This window comes from Crinia signifera, unplaced genomic scaffold, assembly GCF_055691185.1.
Source record: "Crinia signifera unplaced genomic scaffold, ASM5569118v1 HAP2_SCAFFOLD_207, whole genome shotgun sequence".
In the NCBI taxonomy this organism is placed as follows: domain Eukaryota; kingdom Metazoa; phylum Chordata; class Amphibia; order Anura; family Myobatrachidae; genus Crinia; species Crinia signifera.
In genome coordinates, this window is record NW_028142100.1 from 62,415 (window position 1) to 78,116 (window position 15,702).

A 15,702-nucleotide genomic window follows, 5' to 3' on the forward strand; every position below is an offset into this window, starting at 1 on the left:
TGTATATTCGGAGCCCAGCAAACAGGTAAACGCTACCTGACTCTGCTCCGACTGGGCAAAATCCCGCCCATGTGCACAACTACCATTTAATTTGCCACCGTGCACGTAGGGATAAATCCATTCACCTTCCCCAGCAATGTATACATTACCGCCACAACAAAATATACATTGGGGGGCAGTGGCAACATATACATTGTTGACCTGCGCCGGCAGTGTATACATTAACGCCATTAAAATATACATTGATGGCCAGTGGCAGTTGTCTCATATACATTGCTGGTCTGCTCCAGCAGTGTTTACATTAATAACTATTATCACTATACATTGGTGCGCAGCAGTGCTTAAAGTGGTGAAATTCGCTTCCCTGACTCCCCCCCCTGCTCCCCCCCCATTATGTCACAGCCACACAGTCAGGAAAAGAATAATGTGGCCACATAATACCACCCCTGATTCAAATGATGCCCCACAGTGCAAAACAACCCAACACCTAATAAAAACTGAACATTTTGTGCCAAAAATTTTAGGGCATGGCTTTATGGGACAGGGACACAGAAATGCACACAGTAATGCCAATTACACATTATGCCACACACCGTAATGCCCATTATACTATATGCCAAACACGGTAATGCCCATTTCACAATATGCCAAACATGGTAATGCCCATTTTTTATTATGCCACATAAGTGCCGCTTACATACATGCTCATTGCCAGGTATTACATTCTCAGTGCCAGGGGTAACATGCCCAGTGCCAGAGGTGTGCACTGTGTGGGAAAGGAGACAGCAGGGCAGAGCGGTGGGAAACCCGGATGTCTCAGAACAGGTCCGTCCGTCCGTGGTGCAGCTATTTCAAATGACTTGCGAGCCAATCGGTGCTCGCGGCCCGGCAGCTTCTCATTTGGTGCCGTCCCGCGAGCTGTGATTGGCTCACGAGCCGTGAGTTGGCACATAAGAGAGAGAAAAAGAGAAAAAGAGAGAGAGCGAGAGCAAGCGAGAGAAAGCAAGAGCGAGAGCAAGCGAGCGAGAGCAAGCAAGCAAGAGCGAAGGCAAGCAAGAGCGAAGGCAAGCAAGAGAGAGCGAGAAAGCGAGAGAGCGAGAGAGAGCGAGAAAGCGAGAGAGAGCGAGAAAGCGAGAGAGAGCGAGAAAGCGAGAGAGAGCGAGAAAGCGAGAGAGAGCGAGAAAGCGAGAGAGAGCGAGAAAGCGAGAGAGAGCGAGAAAGCGAGAGAGAGCGAGAAAGCGAGAGAGAGCGAGAAAGCGAGAGAGAGCGAGAGAAAGCGAGAGAGAGCGAGAGAAAGCGAGAGCGAGCGAGAGAAAGCGAGAGAGCGAGAGAAAGAGAAAGCTAGAGAAAGCGAGAGCGAGAGAAAGCGAGAGAGCGAGAAAGCAAGTGCGAGAGAAAACGAGAGAGCGAGAGAAAACGAGAGAGAGCGAGAGAAAGCGAGAGCGAGCGAGAGAAAGCGAGAGCGAGCGAGAGAAAGCGAGAGCGAGCGAGAGAAAGCGAGAGCGAGCGAGAGAAAGCGAGAGAAAGCGAGAGCGAGCGAGAAAGCGAGAGAAAACGAGAGAGAGCGAGAGAGAAAGCGGGAGCGAGAGAGAGAAAGAGCGAGAGAAAGAGAGCGAGAGAAAGAAAGCGAGAGAGAAAGCGGGAGCGAGAGAGAAAGAGCAAGAGAGAGAGAGAGAAAGAGAGAGAAAAAGAGCGAGAGAAAGTGAGAGCGATAGAAAGAGAGAGAGCGAGAGAAAGAGAGAGCGAGAGCAAGCGAGAGAGAGAAAAAGAGAGAGAGCGAGAGCAAGCGAGAGAGAGAAAAAGAGAGAGAGCGAGAGAAAGCAAGAGCGAGAGCAAAAGCGAGAGCAAGCGAGCGAGAGCGAGAGCAAGCGAGAGCGAAGGCAAGCAAGAGAGAGAGCGAGAAAGCGAGAGAGAGCGAGAAAGCGAGAGATAGCGAGAAAGCGAGAGAGCGAGAAAGCGAGAGAGAGCGAGAAAAAGCGAGAGAGAAAAAGCGAGAGCGAGAAAGAGAAAGCGAGAGAGAGAAAGCGAGAGAGAGAAAGCGAGAGAGAGAAAGCGAGAGCGAAAGCGAGAAAGCGAGAGAGAAAGCGAGAGAGAAAGCGAGAGAGAAAGCGAGAGAGAAAGCGAGAGAGAGAAAAAGCGAGAGAGAGAAAAAGAGAGCGAGAGAAAGCGAGAGCGAGAGAGAAAGCGAGAGCGAGCGAGAGAAAGCGAGAGCGAGCGAGAGAAAAAGAGAGAGCGAGCGAGAGCGAGCGAGAGAAAGCGAGAGCGAGCGAGAGAAAGCGAGAGAAAGCGAGAGCGAGCGAGAGCAAGCGAGAGCGAGAGAAAGCGAGAGAAAGCGAGAGCGCGAGAGCAAGCGAGAGAGAGAAAAAGAGAAAAAGAGAGCGAGAGCAAGCGAGAGAAAGCAAGAGCAAGAGAGAGCGAGCGAGAGCGAAGGCAAGCAAGAGAGAGCGAGAAAGCGAGAGAGAGCGAGAAAGCGAGAGAGAGCGAGAAAGCGAGAGAGAACGAGAGAGAGCGAGAGAAAGCGAGAGAGAGCGAGAAAGCGAGAGAGAGCGAGAGAAAGCGAGAGAGAGCGAGAGAAAGCGAGAGAGAGCGAGAGAAAGCGAGAGAGAGCGAGAGAAAGCGAGAGAGAGCGAGAGAAAGCAAGAGCGAGAGCAAGCGAGAGCGAGCGAGCGAAAGCGAGAGAAAGCGAGAGCGAGAGAAAGCGAGAGAGAGCGAGAAAGCGAGAGAGAGCGAGAGAAAACGAGAGAGCGAGAGCAAACGAGAGAGCGAGAGCGAGAGAGAAAGCGGGAGCGAGAGAGAGAAAGAGCGAGAGAAAGAGAGCGAGAGAAAGAAAGCGAGAGAGAAAGAGAGAGCGAGAGCAGTATCTGCGTGCTGGAGATACAGATTGGAGGGTGTTAAATAGCCAGACTGACGAACTGGCTAATTAAACCCTCCAAATGTGTATGTTGGATGTAGAGATCTTTGCTTGTATAATGCTTCTGGTACTGCAGGTACTGTGTGGACTGATACACAGATGGCGAACCAAAGGCCCATACACACTTGAAGATTTTCATTTCAAAAGACTTTGCCAAAATCTCTGAAAGATATATTTGTCACCAAAGCAGTGCGTACACACTGAGCTATTTTCCCCAAAGAGCAAGAGATTTTCAGGAGGCGAAAGACTTTGCTGAAAATCTTTCATATAAAAGGCTATTTACATAATGGGCAGGGTTTGTATTCCAAGGGTGGGAGCAGGGGCCATTTTATGCAGTGCATTTCTGTTCTAGGGGCCTGATTCAGAACTGATCGCTGGGCTGTGTATATTCGGAGTCCAGCAAACAGGTAAACGCTACCTGACTCTGCTCCGACTGGGCAACATCCCGCCCATGTGCACAACTACCATTTAATTTGCCACCGTGCACGTAGGGATAAATCCATTCACCTTCCCCAGCAATGTATACATTACCGCCACAACAAAATATACATTGGGGGGCAGTGGCAACATATACATTGTTGACCTGCGCCGGCAGTGTATACATTAACGCCATTAAAATATACATTGATGGCCAGTGGCAGTTGTCTCATATACATTGCTGGTCTGCTCCAGCAGTGTTTACATTAATAACTATTATCACTATACATTGGTGCGCAGCAGTGCTTAAAGTGGTGAAATTCGCTTCCCTGACTCCCCCCCCTGCTCCCCCCCCATTATGTCACAGCCACACAGTCAGGAAAAGAATAATGTGGCCACATAATACCACCCCTGATTCAAATGATGCCCCACAGTGCAAAACAACCCAACACCTAATAAAAACTGAACATTTTGTGCCAAAAATTTTAGGGCATGGCTTTATGGGACAGGGACACAGAAATGCACACAGTAATGCCAATTACACATTATGCCACACACCGTAATGCCCATTATACTATATGCCAAACACGGTAATGCCCATTTCACAATATGCCAAACATGGTAATGCCCATTTTTTATTATGCCACATAAGTGCCGCTTACATACATGCTCATTGCCAGGTATTACATTCTCAGTGCCAGGGGTAACATGCCCAGTGCCAGAGGTGTGCACTGTGTGGGAAAGGAGACAGCAGGGCAGAGCGGAGGGAAACCCGGATGTCTCAGAACAGGTCCGTCCGTCCGTGGTGCAGCTATTTCAAATGACTTGCGAGCCAATCGGTGCTCGCGGCCCGGCAGCTTCTCATTTGTTGCCGTCCCGCGAGCTGTGATTGGCTCACGAGCCGTGAGTTGGCACATAATTTTAAAATAGCTACGCCACGGACGGATGGACATGCTCTGATACATCCCGATTTCCCACCGCTCTGCCCGGCTGTCAGCTGTTTAGCGATGCGGACGGAGGCGGAACCATTCCACCTCCAAAATAAAACTGATGGAACGCAGTTCCGCCCAGTTCCTGCTCACTTTAACCCTGGTGGGCAGTGGTGCCCATAATATGTACATTGCTGGCCTGTGTCAACAATGTATATATTACTGGCTTGTAAGTAACATTGGTGGGCAGTGATGCCACTAAAATATACATTGCTGGCATGTGCCAGCAATGTATATATTACTGGCTAATTCATAATTATTTGTGGGCCGCAAGCAAATTAATAATCATTGGTGCCCAGTGGTGCCAATAATATAGACATTGCTGGCCTGTGCCAGCAATGTATATATTACTGGCTTATAAGTAACATTACATTGGTGGCAAGTGGTGCCAGCAATATATACATTGCTGGCATATGCCAGCAATGTATATATTACTGCCTTAAAAATTTAACATTGGTGCCCAATGGTTCCAGCAATATATACATTGCTGGCATATGCCAGCAATGTATATATTACTGCTTTAAACATAAAACATTGGTGGCCAGCAGTGCCCCCTGCTCTCAGTGCTCTGTGTTCAGCATAGCAGGGGGGCGGGGCCAGCAGAGAGTATTGCCGGGTGAGGGATAAGTGCTCCGTGGTGAGCAGGAGGGCGGGACAAGCAGACAGGCAGGGACTCGGAGCAGGATGCATGGAGCCGGCGCAGCAGCACTTGGACAGGGTGAGTATTATGACAGGCGGGGGGCGGCGGGGCGGTCCGCCGGGCTGAAAGTGGTTAATCTTTCAGCCCGGCAGGCGTACACACATGGCGATGATGGATGAAAAACCATCCATCATCGCCACATCTGCTGGTAAAACCAGCAGATGAACCACTTAACTAGCGATGATGCGGGAGCGCGCATCATCGCTAGTCGGCAATCTACGGGGCATACACACTGGGCGATTTTCAGCTGAAAATCGCCCAGTGTGTATGGGCCTCAAGACCTATTGTTCTCAAACGCGATGGGTATCCCGCTTTATTGAATCCACAAGTCTGAATTGATATTGGACTGAGAAACCATATGGGATATCAAGAAAAAAATAATTCCATGGATCCAACTTTGTTATTAAAAGTATTGCCTTATTAATCGGTGTGATCGTGGTTTAGGAATACACTGGCAGGTACACTCTGATATTGCCCTCACTAACAGGAGGGTCCATCTAGTGGTGCTGCACCCCCATTCTCACCCAGCACCTAGTAGGGGTAGAAGGCGGCACTCTGGGGCTAGTAGTAAAGACAGACCTTCACAGGTATCAGGTTTAATGATCGCTTCTATCCTGACCAAGGTTATTATTAACCAAAACATGGATTCACTGGATACCTGTGAAGGTCATAGCCCCAGAGTGCCGCCTTCTACCTGTTATACAATTGCCACCCAGCAGAATATACTATAATATATATATGTGTGTAGATAACCAACACCACCCATCACCGTGGCTTGCTGGCAGGGAGTGTCGGACCTTTGTGTACCCATGTTTCCTGTATAAAGAGTTTTTTCTTCACAAGTCCTTGGAGTGGCGCTTTGTTTTATATGGACTATCTTAAAATATCCTGATTGATGGCACCCAGGGCAGATACTATATGAGGAATATGACAATATATTATACATACACCTACATATCTGACCCTCATACAGGTCACTGGCACATAATGCTGGTTGCAGGCACCACCTCGCAGGAACAGCGGCATGGCCTGCGACCATCACCTTACTGGGCATCTACCTGCGCCAGGCCTATACGCACACCACTATCCCACTACAGAGAAGGAACAGGACTTTCCCAGGAATAAGGAGCAGATTCCGGGAAGCAGCCGGCATTATAATTACAGAGCCCAGGTCTATAATTGTCCATAATGCCAGCATCCGACCCCTTCATGCACATTATGTCCTGCAGCTCCTCAGGTTGTGCGCAATGAAAAGAAAATGTTTACAATTATAGAGACACTTTAAATAAGCCAATTACAGGAGCAGAGGGAAGAAGCGGCGGCTGGCAGCTGGCATTTAGCAGAGACCCTCCCAAAGGCAGCAATTTCCTTCTCATTACAGAGCCACTACCCCCTCTCTCCCAAACACCAGGGCTGGGCGGGGGGGTGACAAGCGTCTGAGAAAAAGAGCTGGTCCCAAGAGCTTACACTTTGCAGGAGTAGAGCCATGAGACAGGCACGCAGGTCACCGTGTCACAGAGATCCGCTCTGGGAATACTGCATGTCACATTCGCTGCTTCTAGATAAAGGGCGCACATCGCCCGCAGCTGCGGCAGCCGCACAGTGTCACTTCCACTTAGGGCAGACGCCCAGTACACCGGCCCCGGGGCCACAATCATGGTAATAGTATCAGTCACCTGACTGACATGTACAACCTCTAATCCAATTAGTCCAGGAGATGCACAGGACAGAGAGAAGAATATGGCAACGTGTGGGTTACTGGACACCCCCTCTAACAGACTGCGTCACCCGGCGTGGGGCTCATCTCTGCAGGTCACCAGACTGCGTCACCCGGCGTGGGGCTCATCCCAACACGTCACCAGACTGCGTCACCCTGCTCATCCCTACACGTCACCAGATCGTGTCACCCGGCGTGGGGCTCATCCCTACACGTCACCAGACTGCGTCACCCGGCATGGGGCTCATCCCTACACGTCACCAGACTGAGTCACCCTGCTCATCCCTACACGTCACCAGACTGCTTCACCCTGCTCATCCCTACACGTCACCAGACTGCGTCACCCTGCTCATCCCTACACGTCACCAGATCGCGTCACCCGGCGTGGGGCTCATCCCTACACGTCACCAGACTGCGTCACCCGGCATGGGGCTCATCCCTACACGTCACCAGACTGCTTCACCCGGCGTGGGGCTCATCTCTGCAGGTCACCAGACTGCATCACCCGGCGTGGGGCTCATCCCTACAGGTCACCAGACTGCGTCACCCGGCGTGGGGCTCATCCCTACACGTCACCAGACCGCGTCAGCCGGCGTGGGGCTCATCCCTACACGTCACCAGACCGCATCACCCGGCGTGGGGCTCATCTCTGCAGGTCCCCAGACTGCATCCCCCGGCGTGGGGCTCATCCCTACACGTTACCAGACCGCGTCACCCGGCGTGGGGCTCATCCCTACACGTCACCAGACCACGTCACCCGGCGTGGGGCTCATCCCTACAGGTCACCAGACCGCGTCACCCGGCGTGGGGCTCATCCCTACAGGTCACCTGACTGCGTCACCGGACATGGGGCTCATCCCTACACGTCACCAGACCACGTCACCCGGCGTGTGGCTCATCCCTACACGTCACCAGACCGCGTCACCCGGCGTGGGGCTCATCCCTACAGGTCACCAGACCGCGTCACCCGGCGTGGGGCTCATCCCTACAGGTCACCAGACTGCGTCACCCGGCATGGGGCTCATCCCTACACGTCACCAGACCACGTCACCCGGCGTGTGGCTCATCCCTACACGTCACCAGACCGCGTCACCCGGCGTGGGGCTCATCCCTACAGGTCACCAGACCGCGTCACCCGGCGTGGGGCTCATCCCTACAGGTCACCAGACTGCGTCACCCGGCGTGGGGCTCATCCCTACACGTCACCAGACCACGTCACCCGGCGTGGGGCTCATCCCTACAGGTCACCAGACCGCGTCACCCGGCGTGGGGCTCATCCCTACAGGTCACCTGACTGCGTCACCGGACATGGGGCTCATCCCTACACGTCACCAGACCACGTCACCCGGCGTGTGGCTCATCCCTACACGTCACCAGACCGCGTCACCCGGCGTGGGGCTCATCCCTACAGGTCACCAGACCGCGTCACCCGGCGTGGGGCTCATCCCTACAGGTCACCAGACTGCGTCACCCGGCATGGGGCTCATCCCTTCACGTCACCAGACCGCGTCACCCGGCGTGGGGCTCATCCCTACACGTCACCAGATCCCACCCCCTCTAACAGACTGTGCGACTAAATGTTTTTAGGATTCTTTTTATGCCCAATAAAGTTATGTAAATGCAGCGTCTTATCCCTTTGTTTGCACTAATTCACTTTATTATTTATTACTCAGTGCTGGAATGTAAAGGCACATTAGCGTGTCCAAAGTCTATAATACTGGCTGACTTCCTGATTCCACGGAGACGTGGAACGCATGAATGGCACGCAAGCTACTTCCGGAAGACAGCGATGACACAGTTCCGCTTCCGGAAATCGCTGATATGGAACGCAATTGAAACTTCCCTTTTCAGCTGTGCAAACAAACCGGATATTGCCACTACATCACTATGGGTAGAAATATAGAGTCCAGGACACTTCTGACGAAGGACCAGAGCGTGGGGCTCATCCCTACACGTCACCAGACCGCATCACCCGGCGTGGGGCTCATCTCTGCAGGTCCCCAGACTGCATCCCCCGGCGTGGGGCTCATCCCTACACGTCACCAGACCGCGTCACCCGGCGTGGGGCTCATCCCTACAGGTCACCAGACTGCGTCACCCGGCATGGGGCTCATCCCTACATGTCACCAGACCGCGTCACCCGGCGTGGGGCTCATCCCTACACGTCACCAGACCGCGTCACCCGGCGTGGGGCTCATCCCTACAGGTCACCAGACCGCGTCACCCGGCGTGGGGCTCATCCCTACAGGTCACCTGACTGCGTCACCGGACATGGGGCTCATCCCTACACGTCACCAGATCCCACCCCCTCTGTGCGACTAAATGTTTTTAGGATTCTTTTTATGCCCAATAAAGTTATGTAAATGCAGCGTCTTATCCCTTTGTTTGCAATAATTCACTTTATTATTTATTACTCAGTGCTGGAATGTAAAGGCACATTAGCGTGTCCAAAGTCTATAATACTGGCTGACTTCCTGATTCCACGGAGTCGTGGAACGCATGAATGGCACGCAAGCTACTTCCGGAAGACAGCGATGACAGTTCCGCTTCCGGAAATCGCTGATATGGAACGCAATTGAAACTTCCCTTTTCAGCTGTGCAAACAAACCGGATATTGCCACTACATCACTATGGGTAGAAATATAGAGTCCAGGACACTTCTGACGAAGGACCAGAGCGTCCGAAACGCGTTAAGTGTGTTGGATCCCCCACTGTGGACTTCCTCTGCTGCATCCCCGTTGTGGTCAAGGTGTCCTGAGCCGGCTATCGGACCCTTCCAACCTGTCACCGCGGTACATCTTTGGTGGTGAGAAGAACTGTACGGGAAGTTAGCCCAGCTGTTGTTGCCCTGTGGGATTTGTCTATATGCTATATATGCCTCATATGCTTTGTGAGTGTTTTTAAACCGAATAAATTGTTAATTTTTTGGATACCAGACGTATTGCACCAAATTTGTCTGAACTGTCTCCATTCACCATACACCTCTTTTATGAGGGTGTTTGGAGGCAATTTATATTGTTTCAGGTCTCTTCAGCATCTGAAGTCTCTGGATGTACACCTGACTGGAACACATATTCCTTTATTTTATGTACACCTGTTGTGAACAGGAGGGAGCGCTAGTGGTTCTGTAATATTGTTTGTTCAGACTGTGCGACTGGACTGCCTGTGTGTGTGTTCGGCAGAGCATCCTCTGTGTGTGACTGAGCGGCAGAGCATTGTGTGTGCGTGTGACAGCGGCAGAGCGCAGTGTGTGTGACCGAGCGGCAGAGCATTGTGTGTGCGTGACAGCGGCAGAGCGCAGTGTGTGTGACCGATAGCAGAGCATTGTGTGTGCGTGTTACAGCAGCAGAGCGGCCTGTGTGTGTGACCGAGGGGCAGAGCGGCCTGTGTGTGCGACTGAGCGGCAGAGCATTGTGTGTGCGTGTGACAGCGGCAGAGCGCAGTGTGTGTGACCGAGTGGCAGAGCAGGTGATTAGGCCGTGTTCCCATCTCCTGCGTTCCCTCGGATTGCAGGATAAATAACGCGTTCTGTTGGCTGGAATATAATTGTGTTACACTATTGATTTCCGATAGCGGCAGAGGAGAAATGTGCAGCTGATGCCCGCTGTCAGCTGCCGTCTGCGGAACGATTTCTGTCTCACAGGCCTCTAATTAGCACTGATTTTAGGTCACACAGAGCCCAAGTCTGACTCACTCGTCTTACAGGTCGTGCATTAACTCTGCTGCTGCTGGTTCCCCGCGCTGTGCCCATCCACCGCAGCCCACGTCTGACTCACTCGTCTTACAGGTCGTGCATTAACTCTGCTGCTGCTGGTTCCCCGCGCTGTGCCCATCCACCGCAGCCCACGTCTGACTCACTCGTCTTACAGGTCGTGCATTAACTTTGCTGCTGCTGGTTCCCCGCGCTGTGCCCATCCACCGCAGCCCACGTCTGACTCACTCGTCTTACAGGTCGTGCATTAACTCTGCTGCTGCTGGTTCCCCGCGCTGTGCCCATCCACCGCAGCCCACGTCTGACTCACTCGTCTTACAGGTCGTGCATTAACTCTGCGCCCATCCACCGCAGCCCACGTCTGACTCACTCGTCTTACAGGTCGTGCATTAACTCTGCTGCTGCTGGCTCCCCGCGCTGTGCCCATCCATCGCAGCCCACGCCTGACTCACTCGTCTTACAGGTCGTGCATTAACTCTGCTGCTGCTGGCTCCCCGCGCTGTGCCCATCCACCGCAGCCCACGTCTGACTCACTCGTCTTACAGGTCGTGCATTAACTCTGCTGCTGCTGGTTCCCCGCGCTGTGCCCATCCACCGCAGCCCACGTCTGACTCACTCGTCTCACAGGTCGTGCATTAACTCTGCTGCTGCTGGTTCCCCGCGCTGTGCCCATCCACCGCAGCCCACGTCTGACTCACTCGTCTTACAGGTCGTGCATTAACTCTGCTGCTGCTGGTTCCCCGCGCTGTGCCCATCCACCGCAGCCCACGTCTGACTCACTCGTCTTACAGGTCGTGCATTAACTCTACGCCCATCCACCGCAGCCCACGTCTGACTCACTCGTCTTACAGGTCGTGCATTAACTCTGCGCCCATCCACCGCAGCCCACGTCTGACTCACTCGTCTTACAGGTCGTGCATTAACTCTGCTGCTGCTGGCTCCCCGCGCTGTGCCCATCCATCGCAGCCCACGCCTGACTCACTCGTCTTACAGGTCGTGCATTAACTCTGCTGCTGCTGGCTCCCCGCGCTGTGCCCATCCACCGCAGCCCACGTCTGACTCACTCGTCTTACAGGTCGTGCATTAACTCTGCTGCTGCTGGTTCCCCGCGCTGTGCCCATCCACCGCAGCCCACGTCTGACTCACTCGTCTTACAGGTCGTGCATTAACTCTGCTGCTGCTGGTTCCCCGCGCTGTGCCCATCCACCGCAGCCCACGTCTGACTCACTCGTCTTACAGGTCGTGCATTAACTCTGCTGCTGCTGGTTCCCCGCGCTGTGCCCATCCACCGCAGCCCACGTCTGACTCACTCGTCTTACAGGTCGTGCATTAACTCTGCTGCTGCTGGTTCCCCGCGCTGTGCCCATCCACCGCAGCCCACGTCTGACTCACTCGTCTTACAGGTCGTGCATTAACTCTGCGCCCATCCACCGCAGCCCACGTCTGACTCACTCGTCTTACAGGTCGTGCATTAACTCTGCTGCTGCTGGCTCCCCGCGCTGTGCCCATCCATCGCAGCCCACGCCTGACTCACTCGTCTTACAGGTCGTGCATTAACTCTGCTGCTGCTGGCTCCCCGCGCTGTGCCCATCCACCGCAGCCCACGTCTGACTCACTCGTCTTACAGGTCGTGCATTAACTCTGCTGCTGCTGGTTCCCCGCGCTGTGCCCATCCACCGCAGCCCACGTCTGACTCACTCGTCTCACAGGTCGTGCATTAACTCTGCTGCTGCTGGTTCCCCGCGCTGTGCCCATCCACCGCAGCCCACGTCTGACTCACTCGTCTTACAGGTCGTGCATTAACTCTGCTGCTGCTGGTTCCCCGCGCTGTGCCCATCCACCGCAGCCCACGTCTGACTCACTCGTCTTACAGGTCGTGCATTAACTCTGCTGCTGCTGGCTCCCCGCGCTGTGCCCATCCATCGCAGCCCACGCCTGACTCACTCGTCTTACAGGTCGTGCATTAACTCTGCTGCTGCTGGCTCCCCGCGCTGTGCCCATCCACCGCAGCCCACGTCTGACTCACTCGTCTTACAGGTCGTGCATTAACTCTGCTGCTGCTGGTTCCCCGCGCTGGGCCCATCCACCGCAGCCCACGTCTGACTCACTCGTCTTACAGGTCGTGCATTAACTCTGCTGCTGCTGGTTCCCTGCGCTGGGCCCATCCACCGCAGCCCACGTCTGACTCACTCGTCTTACAGGTCGTGCATTAACTCTGCTGCTGCTGGTTCCCTGCGCTGGGCCCATCCACCGCAGCCCACGTCTGACTCACTCGTCTTACAGGTCGTGCATTAACTCTGCTGCTGCTGGTTCCCCGCGCTGTGCCCATCCACCGCAGCCCACGTCTGACTCACTCGTCTTACAGGTCGTGCATTAACTCTGCTGCTGCTGGTTCCCCGCACTGGGCCCATCCACCGCAGCCCACGTCTGACTCACTCGTATTACAGGTCGTGCATTAACTCTGCTGCAGGTTCCCCGCGCTGTGCCCATCCACCGCAGCCCACGTCTGACTCACTCGTCTTACAGGTCGTGCATTAACTCTGCTGCTGCTGGTTCCCCGCGCTGTGCCCATCCACCGCAGCCCACGTCTGACTCACTCGTCTTACAGGTCGTGCATTAACTCTGCGCCCATCCACCGCAGCCCACGTCTGACTCACTCGTCTTACAGGTCGTGCATTAACTCTGCGCCCATCCACCGCAGCCCACGTCTGACTCACTCGTCTTACAGGTCGTGCATTAACTCTGCGCCCATCCACCGCAGCCCACGTCTGACTCACTCGTCTTACAGGTCGTGCATTAACTCTGCTGCTGCTGGCTCCCCGCGCTGTGCCCATCCATCGCAGCCCACGCCTGACTCACTCGTCTTACAGGTCGTGCATTAACTCTGCTGCTGGTTCCCCGCGCTGTGCCCATCCACCGCAGCCCACGTCTGACTCACTCGTCTTACAGGTCGTGCATTAACTCTGCTGCTGCTGGCTCCCCACGCTGTGCCCATCCATCGCAGCCCACGCCTGACTCACTCGTCTTACAGGTCGTGCATTAACTCTGCTGCTGGTTCCCCGCGCTGTGCCCATCCACCGCAGCCCACGTCTGACTCACTCGTCTTACAGGTCGTGCATTAACTCTGCTGCTGCTGGCTCCCCGCGCTGTGCCCATCCATCGCAGCCCACGTCTGACTCACTCGTCTTACGGGTCGTGCATTAACTCTGCTGCTGCTGGTTCCGTGTGCTGTGCCCATCCACCGCAGCCCACGTCTGACTCACTCGTCTTACAGGTCGTGCATTAACTCTGCTGCTGCTGGTTCCCCGCGCTGTGCCCATCCACCGCAGCCCACGTCTGACTCACTCGTCTTACAGGTCGTGCATTAACTCTGCTGCTGCTGGCTCCCCGCGCTGTGCCCATCCATCGCAGCCCACGCCTGACTCACTCGTCTTACAGGTCGTGCATTAACTCTGCTGCTGCTGGTTCCCCGCGCTGTGCCCATCCACCACAGCCCACGTCTGACTCACTCGTCTTACAGGTCGTGCATTAACTCTGCGCCCATCCACCGCAGCCCATGTCTGACTCACTCGTCTTACAGGTCGTGCATTAACTCTGCGCCCATCCACCGCAGCCCACGTCTGACTCACTCGTCTTACAGGTCGTGCATTAACTCTGCTGCTGCTGGTTCCCCGCGCTGTGCCCATCCACCGCAGCCCACGCCTGACTCACTCGTGTGTAGTGTGACCACTACAGGGGGGCAGATTCACCACGCACAGAATATATCCACCTAACACGCGTGTGCTACATGCAGAAGCGCTCGTATTCACAGAACATACATGTACTCGCCCCACGTGCACAGAACATACATGTACTCGCCCCACGTGCACAGAACATACATGTACTCGCCCCACGTGCACAGAACGGGAAATAACCGTCTCTGCCTTCAACCTTGTGAGTCCCCAGAATAAGATGTAAGTACCCCAGCCTCCGGCTGCAGCGTCTCCACAACTCTGCCCTCGGAGAGCCTGGCCAATGGGGGACAACCTACGCCAAGCAGAATCCCCTATTGGTCCTGTCAGACCCAATGTGTCCTCTGGGCACAGGCAGCGAGGGCGACCCTGGTGCTGCGGCTGGTGACATGGATCAGTGTCTGCGGGTACAGGACACGTGCAGGGAATTATACAGAGATGAAACAGCTGAGTATTCATATCACTAATTACCCTGCATCTGCCAGCTCTCATTACCATTCATGTAGGGAAATGGGACAGCGATAGCAGGAAGCCACAGACTGGGAGTTATATAGTGGGAGGAGCAGGGTCCCCCAGCAGCACAGAGTATATCAGGAGATGAGGGATGTGTCAGCGAGTACAGGGCTGCATGTGACAGGGGCAGTGACATGATGTGAGGAGGGGAATGGGGGCAGCAGGAAGCCACAGACTGAGAGTTATATAGTGGGAGGAGCAGGGTCCCCAGCAGCACAGAGTATATCAGGAGATGAGTGGTGTGTCAGTGAGGACAGGGCTGCATGTGACAGGGGCAGTGACATGATGTGAGGAGGAGAATGGGGGCAGCAGGAAGCCACAGACTGAGAGTTATATAGTGGGAGGAGCAGGGTCCCCAGCAGCACAGAGTATGTCAGGGGATGAGGGATGTGTCAGTGAGGACAGGGCAGCATGTGACAGGGGCAGTGACATGATGTGAGGAGGGGAATGGAGGCAGCAGGAAGCCACAGACTGAGCGTTATATAGTGGGAGGAGTAGGGGCCCCAGCAGCACAGAGTATATCAGGAGAAGAGTGATGTGTCAGTGAGGACAGGGGCAGTGACATGATGTGAGGAGGAGAATGGAGGCAGCAGGAAGCCACAGACTGAGAGTTATATAGTGGGAGGAGCAGGTCCCCAGCAGCACAGAGTATATCAGGAGATGAGGGATGTGTCAGTGAGGACAGGGCTACATGTGACAGGGGCAGTGACATGATGTGAGGAGGGGAATGGGGGCAGCAGGAAGCCACAGACTGAGAGTTATATAGTGGGAGAAGCAGGGTCCCCAGCAGCACAGAGTATATCAGGAGATGAGTTATGTGTCAGTGAGGACAGGGCTGCATGTGACAGGGGCAGTGACATGATGTGAGGAGGGGAATGGGGGCAGCAGGAAGTCACAGACTGATAGTTATATAGAGGGAGGAGCAGGGTCCCCAGCAGCACAGAGTATATCAGGAGATGAGTGATGTCAGTGAGGACAGGGCTGCATGTGACAGGGGCAGTGACATGATGTG

The 15,702-nt window shown here is 54.4% G+C and overlaps 2 protein-coding genes across 2 annotated transcripts in view; one reads left to right on the forward strand and one right to left on the reverse strand.

Annotated features, from left to right (window-relative positions):
* PDZD8 (PDZ domain containing 8) overlaps window positions 1-15,702 on the reverse strand; it is a 95,402-nt gene that overhangs the window by 9,771 nt on the left and 69,929 nt on the right. The gene's annotated exons all lie outside the window — the stretch shown is intronic.
* LOC146053794 (uncharacterized) lies at window positions 1,198-3,020 on the forward strand (the record flags this gene model as incomplete). The annotated part of the gene is made up of 2 exons (XM_083168026.1): window positions 1,198-1,293; window positions 2,192-3,020. Coding segments are annotated over 2 exons (804 nt in total), but the record flags the coding sequence as incomplete, so codon positions are not given.